Here is a 25292-nt window from a genome sequence, read left to right on the forward strand (position 1 = left end):
TGGGAATGGTAGCTTGTTTCAAAATGCAGATGTCTAGAGAAATCAGATTTCAGTCTCTCTCTCTCTCCCCCCCCCCCATTTGCAACCCAGGCAAGAGCTTTTTCTGTGGTAGCCCCAAAATCGTGGAACTAACTCCTTACAGAGATGTACCCTTAGCATTATCAGTATTTGCTGAAAATGCACCTCATTACCTATGACAGCTGAAAAGTATTTTATAAGCTACCTGAAAACTATAAAGAAACCTGATGGATAAGAAGTCAGGGTACATATATAAATGAATTATAAAATTTGCAGCATGTGGGTAATGTGGAATAAATTGCAATGGATAATGCAAGTGCACTCTAGAAAATTAAGGTGTAAATCTCATTGCAGAAGGTGTGGACACACAAAAAAATATTTTTTTGGTCTCGCATATAGGGTTTGCCAGCATTTTAATGGTCCTACTCCTGCGTCTTTGCCATGCAAAAATTAAGCAGAAGCAGCCTCCCACAATCATTTTATCTCCATATTAGTAAGAGCTTCACCTGCTAGATTTCTGCATGCCAGGCTGCTGTTAAAATCATAGGGGCAGTACCGCAGTACCAGTAAAGCAATTAGCAGCAGTAGGTGCAGGGTGGTAGGGTTAGGAGACTAAATGACTGGATCAGGCCAACTTAAGCGAGAGAGTCAATAGCTGTAACAGGTGGACCATTCCCTACACATACACGAAAAAAATATTACATGTTTTATTTCTGTACTGCCCTTCTTCCCAATCAGGAGCCAGGACAGTACAGTACACAGCATCATTAAAAAACAGTCAATTTAAACATCAGAACCACCCGCTTTTTCAATTTAACCTCATTTCAACAGTTGGTGAAGAAGCCCTTTGGACTAACGACTCACGATATCAACAATGACACTGGAATTTACATTTATCTATATTTGCTTTTTCAGCAACAGAGGTGGATCGTTGTAAACTTTGGTTTCTATTATGGGAAGTTTTATCGATTTTCAGTGTATAAACACAATTACGAAGAGTCCCTCCTCTCCCCTCGTACAGGTAATTTTATTAAGTCCCGTTTGTGATTCTGGTGGATTCTTCAGAGTTATCAGTGAATAACCCTGTACCGCAAGCAGGCGTGCTGCCAGCAGAAGAAGGAACGTACATTCCCACGTACCACTCCCCCCGCCTGCAAATATAGCGAGATTTAACCCTGCATGTCAGGAAACAGCCGGTCCTGGGGCATCTGCTTGTTTCCCTTGAGAGGCGCAGGACGTTGCTGCTGGGGAAGAGCCAGGTCTAGTTCTCGCCTCCCACCCGCAAGTTCTTCGCAGGCGTGGGCGTTTACTAAATGCTTGCTTCCCACGTTCAAACGCTGGTAAAGCGCTTCAGTCCAGAGAGGGGAGCTCAAGCTGAAATGACAGAAAGCCTCCCATGTGAAAGGCTATATAAAGGTTATATAAAGCAGAAAAGAGAGAGAGCCACTGAAATGAAATTCATTGTTATGTTATTCGCGCAGCGCTGGCTCTCATTTATTTCTGCCGATCCGCAGCTTGCTGCGGGGCATCCCCAGGGGAGGAGCTGGAGGCCCCCGGCGACCACCTCTTCGCCGCCAGGCATTGTGGGGATTGTAGTCAGGAGCTCCGGCTGTGCGCACACGCGTTTCCCCGTTGGGGGCGGGGCTCTGGCTCTGGGCCGGCCGCGGGAGGGGCTGGAGAAGAGGCGGCCGGCAGAGCCCCGCCGCCGCCGCTCGCGCTGCCTCCGAGAGAGCCGGGGGAGGAAGCGAGGCGCCTCCTCTTGTCCCTCCGGGTCACCCCCCTCCCCAGCCCCTTCTTCCTGGTCCCCGCTAAGAGGTCCGTAACGGCTGCGAAGGGGCCGGCGGCGGCCAATGCGAAATTGGTTGGTCCTTCTGTGCCCGTGTGTGGTCGGGGTCGTGCTGCACCTCTGGCTGCTCCTCCTCAGCTGCCCGGCGAGTGGCCCCGGGAAGCAGCACCCGGCAGGTAGGTCGGGGAGGGAGGGAGGGAGGAAGCAAGCAAGCGGGGAGCGGCGCCCTCTTGCCCGCCTCCCTGAGGGAAGGAGGGAGGGGTGGGCGGCATTTCACCCTGCTCTTCCCCCGCGCGTGAGGTGAGGTAGGAGAGAAGCCTGCATGGGGGGTGAAGGTGGGTGGGCGGGCGCCTTTCTCGCCCTGTGTGGAGGGAAGGGAAGGGCAACGGGTAGAGGCAGGCCCGGCTCCAGCTTTGGGGGGGGGGGCGCTCTGGGCAGGCTGCCCTTGACGGAGCCCTGCCAAGCGCCTGTTGAGCCCCCTTTCCCCGCTCTCAGGAGGGCTCACCTGGCGTCGCCCGTAGTGGGCTGCTGCCTCCTGAGGGCGAGGGAGAAGGGCAACGGGCGAAGGTAGTGCGCGCCTCCCCCCCCAAAAAAAAAACTTAGGTATTGGGGATGGCGACGTGCTGCCTCCCCCCCCCCCAAGGCAAGCAAGGTTACTGGCGAAAGCAACCGGGAGACGGTGGGGTGCAAAAACCGCCCCCTCAGAGGGTGGTTTGCCTCCTTCGTTTCGGAGGGAGTTTAGGAGATGGGGCACCCGCGGGAGAAGTGTAGAGCAGGGGATTGTGGATCAGGAGGCATGAGGGAGGCAGGCGTCAACCAGAAGCGGGGCGGAAGGGGGGGGGAGGTTGAGGGAATGAAGGGCATAATTCACCCAGGCACTTGGAGAGAAGTTGGGACAGAGGTAGGAGGGAAGTGCTGTAAAAATAAGGCACACAGAAAAAGCTGAGAGCAAATGAGAAAGGAGGTCGGCTTCGTCCCCACTTGGTTTGTAGGAGAATTGAAAAGATTCCTCATAAAGCATAAATAAGATATGGAAAAGGTGGCTTAGAGTCTCGCCTTATGTACAGTACTGTATTCTTATTGAGAAGTGAATGAGTTCAATGAGCCTTCCTCTCAAGAAAGTCATTTTTGCCTTGTAATGCTCATCTAGACTAGGGGGGGAAAGTGAGAGGTGAGCTAAGAACTAACATGCCTGAGTGTAGCAGAGGAAATCCTGTGTATGTGTTGTGGGCAGGAGGAACCCTCAACCTGGCTATTGACTCCTATCCAGTCATCCATTATTATTGAAACAACTAAAGAAAGATGAGGAGGAGGCCTCCAGGCATTCCTTTCCTAAAATTTAATTTTTGGGGATCTCTGTTGGTTCAAGACAGATTGGAAAAGAATATATGCTAGCAAAACTATTTAAATAAAGGAATAAGTTGGCACTAAGAAACTCGGGAAGAAAACTGCTGGGGGAAAAGAATTGCAAACTAAATTATTGACAGAATACTGTATGATTTGGCCATCTACTGGGCTGATCATACGAAACAGATTTAATGAAACCAAATGCTGGAGTACTTTGGAGTAAATTGTCATCAATCAGTGAACTAGTATCTATTTGTCTATCACATGCTGAAGAAAAAAAATGCCCCAATAAATTAGACCCCAGTCCCTTTGTTCTCTTGAGAATTTATGACAAACATGCTGCCTTCAAGATCATCAAATCTCTTTTGAAATTAGGATAGGGGCAAAATTGCAAATGTTCCTCTCAGAGTGTGGTGAAACTTAAACTTTGGTTGCACCTACTCTCAGACCTTTTGCTTAGTCACTGTTTACAAAGTTTACCTGTTTGCTTCTACCAAGAGGGTTCAAGACACACCACTGTGCTCTTTGTCCAACTAGTTAATTAGTTAGTTTTTTTATTCCATTTATATATTGTTCCATAAAATATCCCAGAGCAATATTACAGTAAAACCATCCTCAGCTCCTTCCAACAAGCCTTTTTAGTAGAGATACTTCTCAGCCTATATCCATGTTCAGATTGTTATGAGGTGTTTTGCGAGTGTGTTTGTTGCTGGGGGCTCCTTTGAGAGAAAGGACAGGGCAAGACATAGATTTAACAACAACAATTCCATAGTTAGAAACAATTTCATATGTAACAGATTTCCACTGAAAAGCCATGTTGAAAAATGAAGATCTTTAATAGGCACAGAAAAGACAATGAGATAGCACCTGTTGTCTCTAGCACCTGCCTAATGTTTAATGGAAAGGAGTTTCAAAGGGTAGGTGCCACCAAACTAAAAGTCAGTTTCCTGTATCATGTGGAATGAACCTCCTTGTAAGATGGTGTCTGCAGGAGGCCCTCTCCTGCACAGTGCAGTGAACTGTTGGGTGTATAGTTGGGATCTCAAGTTCCTGCTTTCCCCTATTCTCATTAATAAATTTATAGACTGCTTCACAGCATAAAACCATCAGAGTGGTTTCATTCAGACTTGTAGTCTGCCTCCATTCTTTATCCTTCTCTGGGGTCCAGGTGATCCCACTTCTGTGGGATCCTGCTTTGTAGCAGTTTAGCTTTCAAAAGTATCTAGAACTGGGAGCTAATTATGTGTTAGACCTGCTCCTTAAGTAGCTTTACGAATCGGATTCTAATTCCCTTGTGTTTCTATTTAGTTACATGTAGTGGCAAACACCAGTGTTTTCATCCTGTTGCTGTACCTCTGATTAGTTACCTGCCTTTTACTGTGGATGTGGAATTAGGGCTATGACACAAAAAGTGCATTGAGCTTTGTGCATGGAGGCTTACTGCTCCATAGTGGTCCAGAGACCATGTGATGACTGAAGGTGGCTTTTTGTTAGGTTTAGGAACAAATCAGTTAGTGTTTTGGGGAGCAAAACTGTGTTTGAATTGAATTAGGACAAAGTTAGATTCATACTAGTTTTTCTTTCCAACTTGTAGAGTTGGAGTTGTAGAATAGTCCCTGAATCTAAGGACTATGAGGTCTGTACCAGCTAAAGCTCCTAGACCAGCTTCAAGGGAAGCCCTCCACAAAGTACACTGCAGTAATCCAATTTTGGAGTTGCTGATGTATGGACCAATGTGGCACGGCTATTCTTGTCCATGAATGGTCTTAGCTGGTGAAAGGTACTCCTAGGCTGCTTGAGCCTCCAGTGACGAAAGTAGCTCAATGAGAACCTCAAGACCAGGTACTTGTTCCTTTAGGAGAAGTGCAATCTGCCTAATTTCTACACCCAAGAACCACACACCCAGAGAACTTTAATCTTGCCAGGTTCAGACTGGACCTCATCCAGCCCACCACTGCTTCCAGGCACTGGTCCAGGACTTCCACAGCCACACCTGACTTAGATGTAACTGAGAAGTAGAGCTGGGTATTATCAGCATACTGATGACACAGTGTTCCAAATCCCCTGATAACCACTTCCAACAGCTTCATATCTAGCAGGGACAAATACACATTATAGCTTCAGAAGCAACCCAGATATTCCAAGAAATTCTAGTAAAATGTACAAAGAAAAGTCTCTCCGACCAGAAACTCCTTAGATTCCTTGAGACATTATCAGGATATATTTGATGGGTTTTACTTTGTCCTAATACTGGCTTTCAAATACTTGCATAATCTCTCCACAGAAATAATAACAAGCATGCTTTCCACAGATCAAAAAACAGCCTGGAGACAAGAGTACAAAAACACATTTGCAGACTTTTTTTTAGGTTGGCATCACTTTCTTCAAAAGCTTAGGTCAAGTGTATAACACATCTAAAACCAGCAACAGTGAAAACATGGTTCACAGATTTTGACTGGTATTGATAGCTAAGATCTTTTCCCTCTCTTTGTCCCTGTTCCCCCACAGAGGTGGACCACAATAATCTTCTGTTTCCTCTTCAGCTCTAAATTGGACAGCCTTTGGGGCAGGGGAACAGGGGATTTGAATGGTGCTGGACTGCTGAGCAGCTCAGCCCAGGCCAAGCCCCACTTTGGAATGTGGGGCCAGGGATCTTCCCCTCAGTTGCAGAATCTTTCTGTGTAGACTACAGAGTGAAACTGCAGGAATAATTCCTGTCTCTTCCTCAGTTCCATGTTGGAGAGGAAGCCTGGAGTTCTGGGGCAGCAAGAGGTGGACAGATATATTTAAACAGTCACAACTTTTATTGTACCACTGCATAGCTGGTGACCAGGACTAGATTAAAATTGGGGTGTGAAATTGGAGAGGGTGCCCACTCCCCTGTTCTTACAGGGAGATGTGGGTGGAACTGTGGAATCATGGCAATGAGATCAGGAGTGTAAAGTGACTTCCACTCACTTAATCGACTCGGAGGGGAATTTTCCTTGGCTGTATAACACCACCTCACTCTCTCCATACGTGTGCTACTTGTGCTCAGCTATTTTTTAGTGTGAATGGTAATATACCGGAGAGAGCATTTCCTCCTCAGATTGAACCTATTGTGTAAACCAGGCATAGACAGACTTGGCCCTCCAGATGTTTTGGGACTACAACTCCCATCATCCCTAGCTAACAGGACCAGGGGTGATGGGAATTGTAGTCGCAAAACATCTGGAAGGCCAAGTTTGCCTATGCCTGGTGTAAACCTTTTGTAATTCAAATTTATAATCTTGTGACTACAGTGGTGCCCCGCAAGACGAACGCCTCGCAAGACTGAAAACCCGCTAGACGAAAGGGTTTTCCGTTTTGGAGGCGCTTCGCAAAACGAATTTCCCTATGGGCTTCCTTCGCAAGACGAAAGCCCATAGGGAAATCTCCGGGACAGCGGGGAAGCGCAGCGCGTCTTCCCCACTGTCCTCGGACCTCCTCCGAAGGCTGGCGGCGGGGCGGAGAGACCTCCTCCCGCCGCCAGCCTTCGTTTCTCCGCTATCCCGGACGGCTTTTGAAGGCAGGCGGGGGGGGGGGGAGCAAAGAAAGGGTTTTCCGTTTTGGAGGCGCTTCGCAAAACGAATTTCCCTATGGGCTTCCTTCGCAAGACGAAAGCCCATAGGGAAATCTCCGGGACAGCGGGGAAGCGCAGCACGTCTTCCCCACTGTCCTCGGACCTCCTCCAAAGGCTGGCGGCGGGGCGGAGAGACCTCCTCCCGCCGCCAGCCTTCGTTTCTCCGCTATCCCGGACGGCTTTTGAAGGCAGGCGGGGGGGGGGGGGAGCAAAGACTTTCGCCCCCCGCCGGCCTTCAGAAGAGGTCCAGGACCTCTTCTGAAGGCCGGCGGGGGGCAAAAGTCTTTGCTCCCCCCTGCCTGCCTTCCCGGGGGCTTTTAAGATCGCCCCGGACAGCGGAGAAGTCCTCCGCTGTCCGGGGTTTTTTTAAAATGCTGGGGGTGGGAAGAAAAGCCCTTGTTCCCCCCCCCCCCAGCCTTCAGAAGAGGTCGGGGGACAGACTGTCCCCGGACCTGGTCTGAAGTCGGTTTCCATAGGAACGCATTGATTGATTTTCAATGCATTCCTATGGGAAACCGTGCATCGCAAGACGAAAAAACCGCAAGAAGAAAAAACTTGCGGAACGAATTAATTTCGTCTTGCGAGGCACCACTGTACAGGATTCCATTCTTGAAACTATGTGCCAGCAACAATATATTATATAAGATACTCATAGAAGACAGTGATATTATGAAATGTAACCGTGCTGTTAAATCTTGAACATGCAATGTAAATTTGAAAATCTTTTGGGATATGCTAAAATTAGACTTCTGAAATTACCTCTTCCTGCCTTACGTGCAGTAGTTGTTCTAAACTGTCCAGGCACTTAGTTGATTTGTCATCTTAATTTTTTTGGATGCAATCTCAAATTAAGCAGAGTGAGATGAAACTGATCTCTTGCCAGTGCTAAATATACATCTGAGCATTTCCATTATAGAATAACTGAAGATACAAGCCTATCTTTCTCAATTGACTAGGATTATGCCATGTTTAGGGACGTGGGTGGCGCTGTGGGTAAAAGCCTCAGCGCCTAGGGCTTGCCAATCGAAAGGTCGGCGGTTCGAATCCCCGCGGTGGGGTGCGCTCCCATTGCTCGGTCCCAGCGCCTGCCAACCTAGCAGTTCGAAAGCACCCCCAGGTGCAAGTAGATAAATAGGGACCGCTTACTGGCGGGAAGGTAAACGGCGTTTCCGTGTGCTGCGCTGGCTCGCCAGATGCAGCTTTGTCACGCTGGCCACGTGACCCGGAAATGTCTTCGGACAGCGCTGGCCCCCGGCCTCTTAAATGAGATGGGCGCACAACCCTAGAGTCTGTCAAGACTGGTCCGTACGGGCAGGGGTACCTTTACCTTTTTATGCCATGTTTATTTAGTCTCAGTTTAGGAAAATGCCTTAGTGTAAAGGAAAATTTGTTTATTGTAAGTTTTTGTGTGAAGCTTTTCGCCATAGCGGTTGGATATGCATATGATTAGCTGAGAATGCAGTTTAAGACATATAACCTTCCTTTTCTCCCTCATGAAAATTTCAGAGTATTGGCTCATTTCCAATGCAGTGCTAAGTAAGCGTCCCTTTAGCACAAGGATTCTTGCTTGCTTAATAAACTTTTCTTTTCCCCCACCGCCCACGTGCTCCCTAAATCTATTTTGTGAGTTTTCCCCAACCCTCTGAAGCAGATTTGGGAGGGTGTGGGACACACGTTGGGGATGGGAGGGGTAAGTTCTAGTGGGAATCCTTGAGTTTATGGGACTGCATTGTATACAAACCACTGAGACTCCCCAAATTCTGCCTTGGTTTATATTAATGTTAACTATACAATAATAACTTTATCTTCTCAGTATTTCAGGCTTCAAATTATATGCAATCCATTCATTTTAGTGTGTAAAGTGCTCTTGTGCCAAAGCCTCAAACTCCTCAAATACGTGAAATTGCATTTCTAAATCCCTTGTGTTCTTTACCTATTAATCTAAGAAATAGCTTATTATTTTTTAAGATTTCTTCTCTTGTTACACAGGTTTGGCTTGTTTAGCTTGTATTTAGTTAATTCTGGTTGAAGTGTTAGCAAGTTAATGCAAAGTGAAATCAGCTTCCAGTGTTGAGTGATTTTTTTAAAGTTACTGCCCCAGTATTGTTTACCATTTCACCACCATTTGAATGATCTGCCTATAGCTCTCGCCACCCTACTTGTGCACTTGCTTTTCTAGTAAGGCATTGTTAATTTCTACTTCCTAGGTCTACTGGCTTTCTTTCCTCATTGGAAACCGAAACATTATGATGTCATCGTAGGGGTACTGTCTGCACGACATAATGATGGGTTGCGGAATGCTATAAGGAACACTTGGTTCAGGCATTTGAAGCAGCACCCAGGACTGAGCCAACGGTAATTCCAAAGGTTGCTTGTTCCTTCTCTTATGAACCTCAAATCCTAGTATCCAAGCTCATTTATGAGAATCTGCAATAAGTGGAATTAGTTCAAAATATTCTTTAAATAACGTAAAACCCCCCGCTAAGTTATAGTGAGTTCTGTTCCCTGCTTCTGAATTCTCCAACAAGAAGTGTCCTGACCTAAATTAAAATGCTCATCTGCTTGACAGTGCTTTTCTTTATTCTTTTAATGAACATGTCATAATACTGTCCTATGTAGCTGGAATATTCCAGGATGACACTTCATTACATATTAAGATATGCATTACTGTTGAAAAAAGATGGCAGCAAAACAAGGCAAGTGGATGTAATAGGTTCCCGTGCTAATTTTACTGGCTTTTAATAAATCATTTCTGTGATTATTAATCCTTTATGGGGGAAAACATTTAGAAGATCATTAATCTCATTTTAATTAATCTGGAATGAATACCAGTGTCTAGTTTTCTCTTTCAAATAACTGAGGGAACTTAGAATTGCTACTCCACAGAAACAAGTAAACAAGTTGCACAGGGAAGTCCTTCCTTTTTATACTTTGAGCCCTGAAACTCTGTGGTTTCTTGGGCAGCATCCCATGAAGCATCTGAAACACCAGAGCTCTCCCTCCAAGAGTAGGAGGATTGCTCCACCTTGGAGAGGGAGCTCTGATGTTGAATGCCCATATTAGATGCCCTTCACTACTGCAGAAACTTCAGCTGCCTTTAATTGTTTTTTTAGTTATTGTTTCTGTTTCTATGTTTTAGCTGTTCTTAGTTTATCTGTAAGCTGCCTTGAGTCTCTGTCAGGGAGAAAGGTGGGGTATAAAACAAGAACATCACTAGGGCTGAATTGGGGATGTGACAGGGAAGATTAGCCCGACTAGCAGATGGCTTGGATCCAAAGGATCAAATATCTCCCCACCTCCACTGCATGCCCCCAAACCACAGAAAACACTACAGCCCAGGAGCTTAAAAAAAAGAGAAAGAAATCCTGGAAAAGGATGGCAAAGTGTGGTGGACGGAGCAGTTAATCTGTCTTCAGTTCTCCTGTCCCCACCTGCCCCCGCTTTAGGGTTGCAGCCTTAATCTTTTGTAAAGGGCAAAAGTGGGTGAAGTGTGTTGTGGTTTTCTTGTGTGAAGCAGTCTTCATAATTCTGGAAATTATGGAACAGAAATCAGTAAATGTTGTTAATGACAATATTTTAGTGTCCTTGTGAAGTTTATAATTGGTGCACATGGATGTGATGTGCCAGTAGAAGATAGAGAAGATCCTTATTCATGCAGACTTCTGAACATCACTAACCCAGGTAAAAACTTTTAGAAATCTTTTGGATGGATTGCTTATTATGTAGCATATGCTTATAGCTAATTAGCTCTGCGAACATTGCAACTGCTGCAGTTTATTGCCCATTGAGCTATTTTTACACTAAAAATCTCTCATACTAAGCCAAACATTTTTAGGCTGTTATGACAGTTTTAGCAAGGACCCCTTCTTTGTTTTACATCAAGCCCACCCACTCTTCTTAATTAATGCAGTTGGATATACTTTTAAGTAAATGTCTTAGGGATTAAAGTGTAAGCTGTTTCTAAGTACATTATCCACTGCACTTGCCAGTGATTGTAATTAATATGGAAAAAATCCATGTATTCTGTAATAAGAGTGTTCAAGAGTTGCTTTCTCTCAATCACCTTTTTAAAATTGACTTCTGTTGTGCTCTTTGTTGTCTCCCCGCCCCCCTTCCAATAGTTCTGAATCAAGAAGTTGAAGCATTCAATTTGCCAGAGGATGACACTTCAGCGCTCTTGGAAGATAGAGTTGTCAGTGTGCATTTCAAAGTCCTTTACCCGATTGTCATCACCAGTCTTGGGGTGTTCTACGATGCTGAGGGTGTAGGATTCCAGAGAAACATAACAGTGAAACTATACCAGGCAGAGCAGGAGGTATGCTGCTGTAGTTGTCCTAATAGAATGAACAAAACCCACAGCCTTTTTCTAAGTGTAGAATAAAGGAGAGGTAACAGGTATCTATGATAAACAAATGCATAGCGTGGACTGTAATGCCATAACCCGCAATTGTCATACAATTTGTTCCTTGAAAGTTCTTTGACATTTGTGAATCAGTAAGAATAGGATTCATGGGGTGGGTATATGGGAGGAGAAATAAATAGAAAAGGGCAAAAAGTCAGATATTTCTATGCCCTCTCTATGTTTTGTGCCAAAACATTGAAGAAGATGGTTTAACCATGATTTCTGATAGTCTTCTGTCTGCTCTAAAATAATTAGGCACAGGGAAAGGGAACACAGATTCATTTTTCTTCATTAGGCCATTAAATTAATTTTTGTCTAGATTTTAATGGCTGATGAATCTAGGTGAGTCTCCTTCTGCCGTAGGATATGGCTTGGCTCCTTTGCTTGCTTGCATGGGTTGTGTTTTTGGTGATTTTATAAGATGCAATGAAAGGGGTTGCAGCCTAAAAGATGGGATATTAAATAAATAAATGATTCTACCTTGCAGTGGGTGTTAAAACTAGATATTAATTTGCTTCCTGCCAGCCCTGATGCTTTGAATCCATTGTGATGGAAGGCATATTCTGTATAATGGCTTTCCAGAGGCTCATGGTAAATGAGAGTTATGTTAGGTAGAATTCTTTCAGTGGATTTTAAAGTAGCTATTTACGTAGGGTAGCTGAAAGTCCAGGCTTAAGTCACAGGACTGCTTTGCAACTTGAGTCAGAGGACTGCTTTGCAATGTACTTTAGAGTTTAAATTAGCAGCTGGGGAATGTTTTATATGTGGGATTACATTTGGCTTTACTTATGCAGTAATAGTAATAATAATAAAGGAAGTATGCAAAAACCCTTGTATTTAACAACTCGCCTGGTAGCCACAGGAGACCAGAAATTCCAAGCAGGCTTGTGGAGGAGGAACAGGTCACTGTATTCCTCCTGCGCCAGACTGCTTGGTTTTTATGTTAGCAACAGAAGGAGGAAAGCCCCATCTATGATCAGCATGGAAACACAGAGGGGATAGTTTGCTTTGGCCCTCACATGAGAGAAGAGTCTTGCATGTGCCAGATCACCCAGGAGTGGTTTCTGATAATTTCTACTAATATATGGGTAGTAAACAAGCACAACCATTTTCCTTACTCATCCCACAGCCAGTTCCAAAAATTCTATAAAGGCTTGCATGAGATTGGATTAAAATAGGTAACTCTTGAATGCAAATGTGGGTTGTTCTGCTATTAGGACTGCATTTGAGATATCCTGAAATGGAGGTTTGCATATTATTGATGTGAACCTGGAATATATCGTTTTGGACTCAGTGGACATTTCAAATGTAATCTGTGGTATTTTTATTCTGACATGGGTACCTTTAAGTGTGCAAGATGTTGGCTAAGGCCCTGAAGTCTTGATATAGGGACTTGAAAGCTTCCCCCCTCCATTATTTAGCAATGCATATTTGCATTTTAGGTGCAGAGTCTTTGAAGCTTACACTTTTTATAGGATTTTTTCAAGAGTGGGCAGGCCATGTAAAAAGCATGCAGGTGATTGCATGTTCTCCTGTATCTACAACTATATTTGGATGTTGTAAACTGGTCAAGAGTGTGTGAATATTAATTAACCTTAATGGCATTAATGGCTTACAAATGTGTTGCTTTTTGTTTTCATAGGAGGCTCTCTTCAGTGCTCGCTTTAGTCCAGCTAGCTGTGGAGTGCAAGTAAACAGACTCTGGTATAAACCTGTAGAACAGTTCATTCTGCCTGAGGTATGTGTGGAGTGTATCTAAACTGGTTCTTTACAATGGCATTTGGTTTTTTCATCTATTAAGAATTCTTCAGCTTTTTTTCTGTCATTATTAAATTATTAATGGATTTGAGACTGTGAAATGTCACACATACTCGGTGCTAGCAACCATATCTTTTTGTAGCTCAGTGCACTCTCATTCTGCTCATCTGTAAGTAACTGAAATCTTCTTAACATCCCAATAACTTAATGGGGAGGCGGCATTATAAGCTTTCAAGAGAATTGTCTCCAAGCCCTGGTGAGTAGAGGCAGTGGATTTTAGGCAGCTTTTATTCATGGGGTAAAAAAGAAGAGGCATTATATTGCATTCTGAAATTCTGTTTCATACTTAATATGGAAGAGAATGAATAGATCTGGCCAGAGAATGGAGCTCTACATTTAGACTTGGGTCCAAATCGTAATGTAGATTAAAGTATAGAGAGAGCCCTAGAGCACAGTTCTATTTCTTATCCTGTTTTCCACCTATAAAGTTGGAATATTAGATATTTCCATCATGGGCCTATTCTGAAAATGAATGAGATAAAAAAAATATTATCCCCCCTGCATGTTCCTCCAGTGAAGAGAGAAGTATGGAAGAAAAATGTAATGAGTTTTAAAATGGACAGATCATTTCAGTACAGGCAACTCCCCATTTACGCAAGCTCTATTTGCATGCAACTGTGCACATGTGTGGTGCCAGAAATGGGTAGCACCCTGGAGAGTCCTTCTGGCTTGTGAGGAGATCCTCCTTGGAGCCCAAAAAGGAGGGTCTCCTGAACTGAAGGCCCAGTGTGGCTTTGTTGAGGCCTCTCCACCTAACAGTTGACATGCGGGGTAGCGCAGCAGCTGCTGCTTTCCCACACATCAGCTGAGCAAGCCCTGCTGCCCTCCGGCTCACGTACCTAATAAATAATAATAATAATAATAATAATAATAATAATAATAATAATAATAATTTATTATTACTATTTATACCCCGCCTCCCTGGCCAGAGCCAGGCTAAGGGCGGCTAACACCAATAAAATTCACAGTAAAAACAATGGGCGGGGGGGGGGGGAACAAACCAATTTAAAATACAGGTTACAATGCAATTTAAAATGCAGTCTCATTTTGAAGTCGCTGATAAATCAAGACCATAAGGGGAGGGAAACATAGGGGTCAGATCGAGTCCAAACCAAACGCCAGGCGGAACAGCTCTGTCTTGCAGGCCCTGTGGAAAGCTGTCAGGTCCCGCACAGCCATAGTCTCTTGTGACAGAGTGTTCCACCATGTGGGGGCCAGTGCTGAAAAGGCCAATCTAACCTCCTTGAGGCTCGGGACCTCCAAAGTGTTGTTCTTTGTGGACCTTAAGGTCCTCCGTGGGGCATACCAGGAGAGGTGGTCCCATAGGTACGTGGGTCCTAGGACCCATAGGTCTTTAGAGGTCAAAACGAAAACCAGCACCTTAAACCTGACCCTGTACTCCACCGGGAGCCAATGCAGTTGGTAAAGCAATGGATGAATGTGATCCCGCGGCAAGGACCCCGTAAGGAGCCTCACCGCGGCATTCTGCACCCGCTAGAGTTTCTGGGTCAGCTTCAAGGGCAGCCCCGCGTAGAGCAAGTTACAATAATCAAGCCTGGAGGTGACAGTTGCATGGATCACTGTGGCCAGATCAGGGCGAGAAAGGTAAAGGACCAACTGCATAATACGGCTATGGAAAAATTCCACCTTTGCTGTGGCTGCAACCTGCACCTTCATGGAAAGGGAGGCATCGAAGGTTACACCCAAGCTCTTGACAGAAGGTGCTGGCACTAATTGAGCCCCTGCAAGAGATGGGAGTTGCCCCCCCCAACTCCGTATAGTCCCAACCCAGCCAGAGGACCTCTGTCTTCGAAGGATTCAACCGGCTCCCACGCAGCCATCCAGCCACAGCTTCCAAGCGTCTGGTCAGTGTGTCCGGGGCCGAGTCAAGGCGGCCGTCCATCAACAGAACAGGTGCCATCAGCATCAGAGGGACAGTGGGCCTTCTTGATCAGCTCAGCTGATGTGCAGGGAAGAAGCTTCCCTGTGTGTCAGCTGTGCAAGCCCTGCTGCCCCTCCAGGGTGCTCCCAATATACGGTATGTTGTTTTCGTTACAAACAGGGAGGCCCGGAAAATAACCCCCTCATGAATTGAGAGTTGTCTGTAATACAAACTTCTTCTAAAATACATATGTCCTGATTTTAGTAAACCATAGATTTAATGCTTCTGTGGAGAGCATGTTTTTAACATTTGTTCGTTGTTTTATTGCTGGTTTGAGCTTCTTTGGGAGGAAGGGTGGGATAGAAATTCAAGAAATGCACAATAAACAAACAAAACAATACTTTTCCTGTTAAAATGAAAGATGTTACTTATAACTAAATGTCAACATAGTTTGACCATCCCTCCTCATCTTCTAAGAGCAGAATATGAAGGTCTTGCTTAAGCAGCAGCTTTTTTGTTACTCCCCTGGAATTAGCTTTGTGTGAGAACTATCTCAGCCCATCATTCCAGATATTTAGATGACATAAAACATTTTTATTTAGATGATTATGCGGTAAAAAGTGTTGTTGGCTTTAAATTATTGATATTTTGATGTGTCTTATCTTTATTCAATTTAATTTTAGCAGACTTTTTTATTGTGTGCCAGGGACAATACACTGGAAGAGGAATTGCAAAATAAATGTATTGATAAAACTGGATAAAGTCTATCCCTCTTTGGGGTTAAACTGCATCTGTATTATTGTAGGAAGGAAATCTCTGAACACTTGTTTTTCAGGCCACAATTATTCTGTTTCTTAAAGCTTTAGGCTCAGGGAGCCCACAGCCAAAATAAATAGCGAAAGAAGAAGAGTTTGTAAGACCCTAGTTTAAAGCAGCGTTTATTCATCCCTGACACAGTTATGTCTTTTATGCATTTATTAATGAGCAGCAATCTGAACAACAACAGACACCATAGTGCCTCAGTTTTTACTGTGGTTAATGTTCACTGTGGTTTAACACATTAATAAAAGCAGCAGAATTGACCTTAGTGCACTGGGGGAAATTGCATATAGTCTGTGTTTTATTCTTTGATTATTCAACTGTAGTAGGCAGCCTTCAACGAAAGTTAGCAAGGTTGATAATTGATTTTGCTACTTTCTCATAGAGACCTCTACCAATTTTAAGCCCCAGCCATTTATTTTTCACTGTAAAAATGTTGTTTGAATGTCTACACTGCCCCCTTCATAAAGCAAACCAACATACATTAATTCCTTAAGGAGACAAGATGCCTTTGTAAACTGGATGCAGATACACACACAGTGCTTTGAAGGTGTCCCAGTAAAGGGGAAAACAGGATCGGGAAATAGCAGTGCTTGTGGAAAATCACTACTGTTGTAACATGCCATTCCAACCAGTCACAAACATAACCATGATAACATACTGCAATGGAAGATGAGAGATGGATACTTACCTCTGTAGTCTCCCCAGATAGGCTTGGGAGAAGTCTTTGGGGGTTTGCCTGTAAAGGAGAATAAGTTTCTGTTCTTCTTTCATAGCCAGTGAATAAATTGGGGTACGAGCTAAATGTGAGTCACTAAAAATGAGAAGGGCCATCAGAAATATGCCAGAAGCTATTGAACTGCCTCTTTCATAAGCAACTATTAAACAGGAAAATGTTTATGTGAAATGAAGTAGAACCATGTTTTAATATACGCTTCAACGTGCTCACTCTTTTAGGGTGGAAAGAAAATATCTTGGCACGTATGAAATCCCTTCCTTAAGCATCTGAAGATAATGGGGAATGTTGGGATAGGAAAAATTCCTTAGAACTACTGGGTAGGCACTAACTAGGAAAATGAGTGCCCAGGGAAAGGATTAGGCATTTTTGAGGCGAGGCGACCAGAAACATACACAGTATTCCAACAACAGTTACGCCATAGATTTGTATAATGGCATTAGGATAAAGGCAGCTTTATTTTTGATTCCTTTCCTAATGATCTCTAGCATGGATTTTGCCTTTTTCATGGCTTCGGCGCACTGGGTCGACATCTTCATTGAGCTATCTACTAAGACCCCAAGTTCTTGTTCCTGGTACGTCACCTCTAGTTCAGACCCCCATGAGCATATATGTGAAATTGAGATATTTTGCTCCAACACGCATCACTTTTGACTTGTCTCTATTGAATTATATTTGCCATTTTACCACCCATTCACTCAACTTGGAGCAGTGTTAGAAACTAAGATATGGAGGCTAGGAGCAAAATGGCACCTTAAACCTAGGCGCAACAATGGAATGTCTAGGCACACTTTTTTATAACAATACAAAGGTGAAAATGAATGAACTTCAGCTAAAATCTTATGTTCATTTTTCACATGGTCTAGTCCTCACCTGAAGCTTTCAAAAAACAAAGCCATCTTCCCCTGCCCCGCCCCCTAATATTCTTAAAGAGGGTCCCTCCTACAGTCTTCAGAGAGTAGTTGGAAGTGGGGAGGCAGAAAAAGGTCATCCTTTCCTTCTCCTCTGCAAACAAGCCCTGGATTCTCCCCCCACCCCCTTTCCTTCATATAAATATCTCTTTTTGGCACCACAATTAACACATATTAAAGGCCTATACAACTGATGGCAGAGACCCCCCTTGAGTGTCCAGTTCGCAAACCTAAGACTTAAGGGTCCTTCAATGATCCCACTCCAAAATTTGTTTTGATTTTAAGCATCACTGTGAGAATCTGAGGTAGATAACACTTTAACATGCACTACTTCCTCAAACTCAGCCCTCCAGATATTTTTGGCCTACAACTCCCTTGATCCCTAGCTAGCAGGACCAGTGGTCAGGGAAGATGGGAACTGTAGTCTCAAAACATCTGGAGGGCCGAGTTTGAGGAAGCCTGACTTAAACCATCATAACTAACTGGCTAGTATATTTCAAATTAAAAGTACATTAAACAAGGCTACTAAAACCTAAACAAAACATGTTGGGTTTAAAATACCGTATTTTTCGCCCTATAGGACGCACCGGCCCATAGGACGCACCTAGATTTGGGGGGGGGGGGCATAAAGGAAAAAAAATTATTCCCCCCCCCCCAGGCACAGGGCTGGGGCGGGGGAAGCTCGGGCTTCCCCCGACGCCAGCCCCCAGAACAGGACCCAGAGCGCGCTGCGCCTCCCGCTGTCCCCCGAGTTTGTGGGGCTGGCGACGGGGAGGAGCAGGCTTCTCCCCCCCGCCAGCCTTCTAACCAAGTCGGGGGACAGCGGGGAGGCGCAGCGGGGAGAGCTTGTGGGGCTGGCGGTGGGGCTCTCCTGAAGCCTGGAGAGCGAGAGGGGTCTGTGCGCACCGACCCCTCTCACTCTCCAGGCTTCAGCGAAAGCCTGCATTCGCCCCATAGGACGCACACACATTTCCCCTTCATTTTTGGAGGGGGATAAGTGCGTCCTATAGAGCGAAAAATACGGTAAATGAAAATTTTCAGGTCCCCAATGCATGCATGTTTTACTTGGGAGAAAGCACCCTTGAACTTGGTTGGAATTTACTTCTGAGTAAAAGTGGCAATTTTAATCTGAAATCTTAGGCACAGTGCTGCACCCAGAGCTCAAAACGCACCTAGAACAATGGGAGTTTCAAACGCTGATATGGAGAGGTCCTTTGGGAGCACTTCACAATCTCTTTTTCCTTTAATGACCTCAAACAATTTAGTATCCTCAGCAGACTTGGTCACATCGCTGCTAGTATTCTTGGCCCTGTTGATATTTGGTGGTGTTTCATGATTAGTAGATATGTGGCCTTAGCCATATACATAAAAAACTCTCAAGTACTTCACTGTTTTTTATCTCAGATGTAAGAGGATTTTAAAAAACACCACTGTTAAACTACAGCTTTTACAATTTGGAGAGTTGTGTTAAAATGTCTGGTGAGGAACAATATAAGGCTGAAAATTATTAAAGATTTGTCTTATCCTTCATTTTCTGTACTCCTCTCCAAATCCAGTATTTAAGGATTTGTACATGAAAATTAAACTTCAGTTCTTCAAGTTTATTCTGTTCTGCAAAGAGTCTAAAAGATCTGTACAAAAATTCATTTGTCTAGTTTGTTAACAGAAGTGGTGACTTTTTTGACAGAGTTTTGAAGGCACTATTGTGTGGGAAAGCCAGGATCTACAAGGTCTAGTTTCTAGAAATCTTCACAAAGTGATGGTGAATGATGGCGGAGGTGTCTTCAGAATCACTACGGTCTGTCCTTTTATTCCTCCATATAATGATTATAATAGGGCAGCATTTTGGTAAACATTTTAAGCAGGTCAAATTCTCAAGTAACCTCTTAAATATGTTTTTGTTTTACTTGAAATCAAAATGGTGCATTTGGATCATTTTATCATCTTATAATAGTTTTGAGTATTTCTAGTTTATACATTTGTATAAATTCATAATCTTAAATAGAATCACCAGAGGGGAAATGCTAATGCTTCTAACTCTTTATGACTACTTCCATCTTGAAAGCCATCATGGAGGGCATTTGCCGTATTAGCTAATGACCTATGAGTTGCATTTTAGCCTAGAACAAATTGCTCTGAATTGTTATAACTATATTGATATAACAAGCATGTTGGGCATGTTGAGTATAAAATAACAAAATATCACAATTCCTCTTTATATATTGGTATCATACCATCTTCTAGTATATGTTTTTTGAACTGCAGGTCTACTTTGGATAACCATAAGATTGACTTATCTTAGGAATCTCTATTTCTAATACTAGATGCAGTGGGGATCTAGTATTCCTGCTAGGAATAAAGGTGAACTCATTGCAGCTCTGCCATATTTTGCCACTTTATGGCATCAGAGTAATGGTTTACTAGCTGCTCTGAACACTTGCATTTGATTAGGGCTGCAACATTTAATCAATTCTTTGGACAAAATGTTGGAGGAAACCTTGCCAGTAACTAGTTTCAAACCATATTAGTTTTGTAGAAGTGATATTTCTGTAGCAAAAAGTTTAACTAATTCTCTTCTGTTTAATCATTGTGCACAATAGGCAGGGGAAGGGTCATTGCCACATGAATTTACACAAGGCGTGGAAGGGATTGCTGGAGGCTTTATTTACACAATTCAAGGTAAGCATCAAAACATATACTCTTATTAAGGCGCTGCTGTTTGATGCTTGCTCCCTCTGGTGTTTTAAAGTTAGCTACCCCTGACAGATCTGCCTGAGATTACTGTATGGCTCTGGGGTTGTGCACCTTGTAGTCAGCTACCGCAATCCTGGAACACCCCATCTGATGGGAACTGTTGCAACTTCTTTGATTGCTTACAAATAGCTCTGGCAGAAAGCGCAAAGCCGCCTGGCCATACTGTATCGTAGCTCTCAGGTGTGATTTGGACTTTTCCTGTGTTCTATGGGACAGAGAAGCTTCAGCACAGCCCTTGGGGGGTCATTTTCCAATATGTGAAGATAATCATTTCTTTCAGTATTTAGCAAGGTGAAGTAGAAGTACATTGGATGTTAAATATTCTTGAGAATCTCAGAATTCTCATCTTGCAGAGACCTTTTTTTAATACCCTTTACTTAGGAATAGAATATTTCTGTTGCAAAGTAAAGTGTATTTTTTAAAAATCTAGGCAAGATAATTATTTTTCCAATCCATCCTTGGCCGCAACCTAATTTTCACTTACCATATTTTTCGCACCATAGGACGCACTTTTTCCCTCCTAAAAAGCAAGGGAAAATGTGTGTGCGTCCTATGGAGCGAATGCAGGGGGGAGGCAGGCGGGAAAAGCCCCGTGCGCTTTTGCGGGCTTTTCCACAGGAGGGAAAAGGGACTGACTGGCCGCATCAGTCCCTTCTCCCACCTCCCAGAAAAGCCAGGAGAAGCCGCGATCTCTTTAAAGGGGTTGCGCGGCTTCTGCAGGCTTTTGCGAGAGGTGAGGGAATCCCCCCCACCTCCCAGTAAAGCCAGGAAAGCCCTGCGCAGCATCTCCCGGCAAGGAGAGCCTGCACGGGGCTAAAGGGGAAGCCAAAACAGCGAGCGGGATCCATCCTGCTCACTGCCTTGGCTTGTGCCATAGCCGCGCGCAACCCCTCCGGGGCTGGGGAGGGGGAAATATTTTTTTTCTTGATTCCCCCCCCCTAAAAACTGGGTGCGCCCTATGGTCCGGTGCGCCCTATGATGCGAAAAATACGGTATGAGTCTTTGTCTTAAGAAGTTGTTAATTTTCAATCTAGTTACGCTTTTGCTGATATTTTAAATATCTGAGAAAACCTATAGAGAATAAATTCTACAGAGTGATCATTTCAATGTTGGACACATGTGATTTTTGAAAGCTTACCATTTTCCTATCTCATTTTCAGAGGGAGAGGCACTCCTAAAAAGCCTACAGAGTCGCCCTGAAAGATTCACGCATCATATAAATAAACTTGAAGAGGAAGATGCCTTATTGAAAGTAGAAAGCAACACTTATGATGATATTGTTTTTGTTGATGTAATTGATACATACAGAAATGTTCCAGCCAAATTACTGAACTTCTATCGATGGTAAGTTGGGAGAAATGTTTGAGGGTTTTGCCTGGTTTATCTGGTGCAGAATTATAAATGCCTTGATGTTGTGGATTATTTGCAGGTGTGAATGAACTGTAACTTGAAATGACTGTGGGCCTTTTTAAAGATTCCAATACAATTAAAGTGTGCACATTTCCCCACTGTATGTGTATGTCTGTTCCCTGATTGCTCTCCTCCTTGTGGGGCCACATTTTCCCAGTAACAGGTGTATGTTATATTAAAATAAAATTGATTCCCCAAATTACTATGTCCTTTGCTGCTATGCTTGCTACATGAAGTATGACAGCATGGTATATTCTTGACAATTATATTAAAGACAAAGTCCAGCAACTGGAGGAACGTGTAGCTACGCTCCAAAGAATTAGAGAGCTGGAACTCTTCTTGGAAACAACAAAGCACACCGTCTCCACCAAGGAAGAGACAGGGGACTCCCCTGAGAAGGTGGCTAGTTCACCAACACAGGAGCCAGATATATGGAGAAACGTGACTCAAAGAAGTAGGAGGCCCAGGGTTCGCTCTGATTGTTTAGAAATACGCAATCGCTTTGAGGTCCTTTCCCCTAGCATGGAAGACGAAGAGCAGACTCCATTTGAGGATCTCTCCCTCATTACAGTCGATCAGGTATATGAAGACGAGCAGCAAAGGCAGTCCTCAGGGAATGTCCAGGCAACCTTGGAACGGACAGCTCACAGAAGAACCCCGACCAGACCTAAGAGGAGGCGTGTAGTGGTGATAGGGGATTCCCTACTGAGGGGAACAGAAGCAGTGATCTGTGGGCCTGACAAGATGTCTCGGGAAGTGTGCTGTCTCCCCGGGGCTAAGATCCAAGATGTAACTGAACGACTGCAAGGAATCATAAAACCCACTGACAAATACCCCTTCCTCTTGGTTCATGTGGGAACCAATGACACTGCAAGCAATAGCCTCCAGAAGATCAAAAGAGATTACGAGGCTCTGGGCAGGAAATTGAAGCAATTAAATGCACAAATTGTCATCTCATCTGTCCTCCCAGTTGAACGACGTGGCCCAGGGAGAGAGGGAAAAATTGTGGAAGTGAACAACTGGCTTCGCAAATGGTGTAAACAGGAACGGTTTGGATTCTTAGATCACGGAATGCAGTTTCTTGAAGATGGACTTCTGGCAAGCGATGGGCTGCACCTCACAACGGTTGGGAGGAATGTTTTTGCAAAAAATCTCAGAAACCTCATCAGGAGGGCTTTAAACTGACTAATGTGGGGGAGGGAGACAGTGCTCCTGAAGGTAGGAGTCTATCAATTGATGAAGATGATCATCCAAATGTCATAGACCGAATGGAGCAAAGAGCATGCAGACCTAGTGGTGTGAGGAAAAAATCCTTAAATAAGAGACACGGGGGAATGATTAATGGACTTCAATGTCTGTACACTAATGCGCAAAGCATGGGAAATAAACAAGAAGAGCTTGAGCTCCTGGTACAGCAAACTAAATATGACATAATAGGAATCACTGAAACCTGGTGGGATAAATCCCACGATTGGAATGTAATAATGGAGGGATACAATCTATTTCAAAGAAACAGACCAGACAAGAAAGGAGGAGGAGTGGCGTTGTATGTCAGGGATGTGTATACCTGTGAAGAGATCCAAGATTTAGAACCTCAAAGCCAAAGTGAGAGCATTTGGGTCAAAATTAAGGGAGAGAAGAATAACAGTGACCTCATTGTGGGAGTTTACTATAGATCCCCAAGCCAAACGGAGGACATAGATGATGCCTTCCTGGAACAGATGGCCAAGCATGCAAAAGGAAGGGAGATAGTAGTGATGGGGGACTTCAATTACCCGGATATTTGTTGGATGTCAAACTCAGCCAAGAGCATAAGGTCAAACAGATTCCTCACTGCCCTTGCAGACAACTTCATTGTCCAGAAAGTGGGAGAAGCAACAAGAGGAACAGCCATTTTAGATCTGGTCCTAACCAATGTTGATGACCTGGTTAGTGGGGTAGAAGTGGAAGGATCATTAGGCGCGAGTGATCATGCTCTTCTGAAGTTTACTGTACAGCGGAAAGGAGCAGCCAAGCATACTAGGACTCAATTTCTCGATTTTAAGAAAGCCGACTTCATAAAGCTTAGGGAAGTGCTGGGTGAGATCCCATGGACAGTAATACTAAAAGGAAAGGGAGTTCAAGATGGCTGGGAGTTTGTTAAGAGGGAGATAGTAAAAGCACAACTTCAGGCAATACCAATGAGACGGAAACATGGAAGGTGCCTAAAGAAGCCAGGGTGGCTATCTAAAGAACTTTTAACTGAGTTAAGATTAAAAAAGGATGTGTACAAAAAATGGAAAAGGGGGGAAACCACCAAAGAGGAATTCAAACAAATAGCCAGCACGTGTAGGCACAAAGTCAGAAAAGCTAAAGCACAAAATGAACTCAGGCTTGCTAGAGAGGTTAAAAGCAACAAAAAAGGCTTTTATGGGTATGTTCGTAGCAAAAGGAAGAACAAAGAAACTGTGGGGTCAGTCAGAGGAGAAGATGGTGAAATGCAAACAGGGGACACAGAAAGGGCTGAACTCCTCAATGCTTTCTTTGCCTCAGTCTTCTCCGATAAAGAAAACAATGCCCGACCTGAAGAATTTGGAGCAAATGATTCAGCAGAGGAAACACAACCCAGAATAACTAAGGAGATAGTACAAGAATACTTGGCTAGTCTAGATGTATTCAAGTCTCCAGGGCCAGATGAACTGCATCCAAGAGTATTAAAAGAACTGGCAGATGTGATCTCAGAACCACTGGCAGTCATCTTTGAGAATTCCTGGAGAACAGGCGAAGTCCCGGCAGACTGGAGGAGGGCAAATGTTGTCCCTATTTTCAAAAAGGGGAAAAGAGAGGACCCAAATAATTACCGCCCAGTCAGTCTGACATCAATATCAGGGAAGATTCTGGAGCAGATAATTAAGCAAACAGTCTATGAGCACCTAGAAAGGAATGCTGTGATCACCAATAGTCAGCATGGATTTCTGAAAAATAAGTCATGTCAGACTAACCTGATCTCGTTTTTTGACAGAATTACAAGCCTGGTAGATGAAGGGAACGCAGTGGATGTAGTCTACCTTGATTTCAGCAAGGCATTTGACAAGGTGCCCCATGATATTCTTGTAAAGAAGCTGGTAAAATGCGGTCTTGACTATGCTACCACTCAGTGGATTTGTAACTGGCTGACTGACCGAACCCAAAGGGTGCTCATCAATGGTTCCTCTTCATCCTGGAGAAGAGTGACTAGTGGGGTGCCACAGGGTTCTGTCTTGGGCCCGGTCTTATTCAACATCTTTATTAACGACTTGGATGATGGACTCAAGGGCATCCTGATCAAATTTGCAGATGACACCAAACTGGGAGGGGTGGCTAACACCCCAGAGGACAGGATCACACTTCAAAACGACCTTGACAGATTAGAGAACTGGGCCAAAACAAACAAGATGAATTTTAACAGGGAGAAATGTAAAGTATTGCACTTGGGCAAAAAAAATGAGAGGCACAAATACAAGATGGGGGACACCTGGCTTGAGAGCAGTACATGTGAAAAGGATCTAGGAGTCTTGGTTGACCACAAACTTGACATGAGCCAACAATGTGACGCGGCAGCTAAAAAAGCCAATGCAATTCTGGGCCTCATCAATAGGAGTATAGCATCTAGATCAAGGGAAGTAATAGTGCCACTGTATTCTGCTCTGGTCAGACCTCACCTGGAGTACTGTGTCCAGTTCTGGGCACCACAGTTCAGGAAGGACAGTGACAAACTGGAACGTGTCCAGAGGAGGGCAACCAAAATGGTCAAAGGCCTGGAAACGATGCCTTATGAGGAACGGCTAAG

At 44.1% G+C, this 25292-nt stretch overlaps 1 protein-coding gene across 4 annotated transcripts in view; it reads left to right on the forward strand.

Moving 5' to 3' along the window:
• Positions 1–1659: 1659 nt before the first annotated feature.
• B3GALNT2 (beta-1,3-N-acetylgalactosaminyltransferase 2) overlaps positions 1660–25292 on the forward strand; it is a 31304-nt gene continuing 7671 nt past the window's right edge. The window contains exons 1-8 of one of the 4 annotated variants that reach the window (XM_028724075.2): positions 1660–1980; positions 8960–9107; positions 10333–10433; positions 10874–11067; positions 12797–12892; positions 19008–19118; positions 19921–19999; positions 21235–21418. In XM_028724075.2, the coding sequence (XP_028579908.1) occupies positions 1869–1980; positions 8960–9107; positions 10333–10433; positions 10874–11067; positions 12797–12892; positions 19008–19118; positions 19921–19999; positions 21235–21418 (1025 nt within the window). In that variant the 5' untranslated portion in view covers positions 1660–1868. Of the gene's footprint in view, positions 1981–8959; positions 9108–9371; positions 9449–10332; positions 10434–10873; positions 11068–12796; positions 12893–19007; positions 19119–19920; positions 20000–21234; positions 21419–25292 lie in introns of those variants that run through there. The other 3 variants (XM_028724073.2, XM_028724076.2, XM_028724077.2) reach the window with 3 other exon arrangements.

This window comes from Podarcis muralis, chromosome 3 (genome assembly GCF_964188315.1).
Source record: "Podarcis muralis chromosome 3, rPodMur119.hap1.1, whole genome shotgun sequence".
NCBI lineage: Eukaryota > Metazoa > Chordata > Lepidosauria > Squamata > Lacertidae > Podarcis > Podarcis muralis.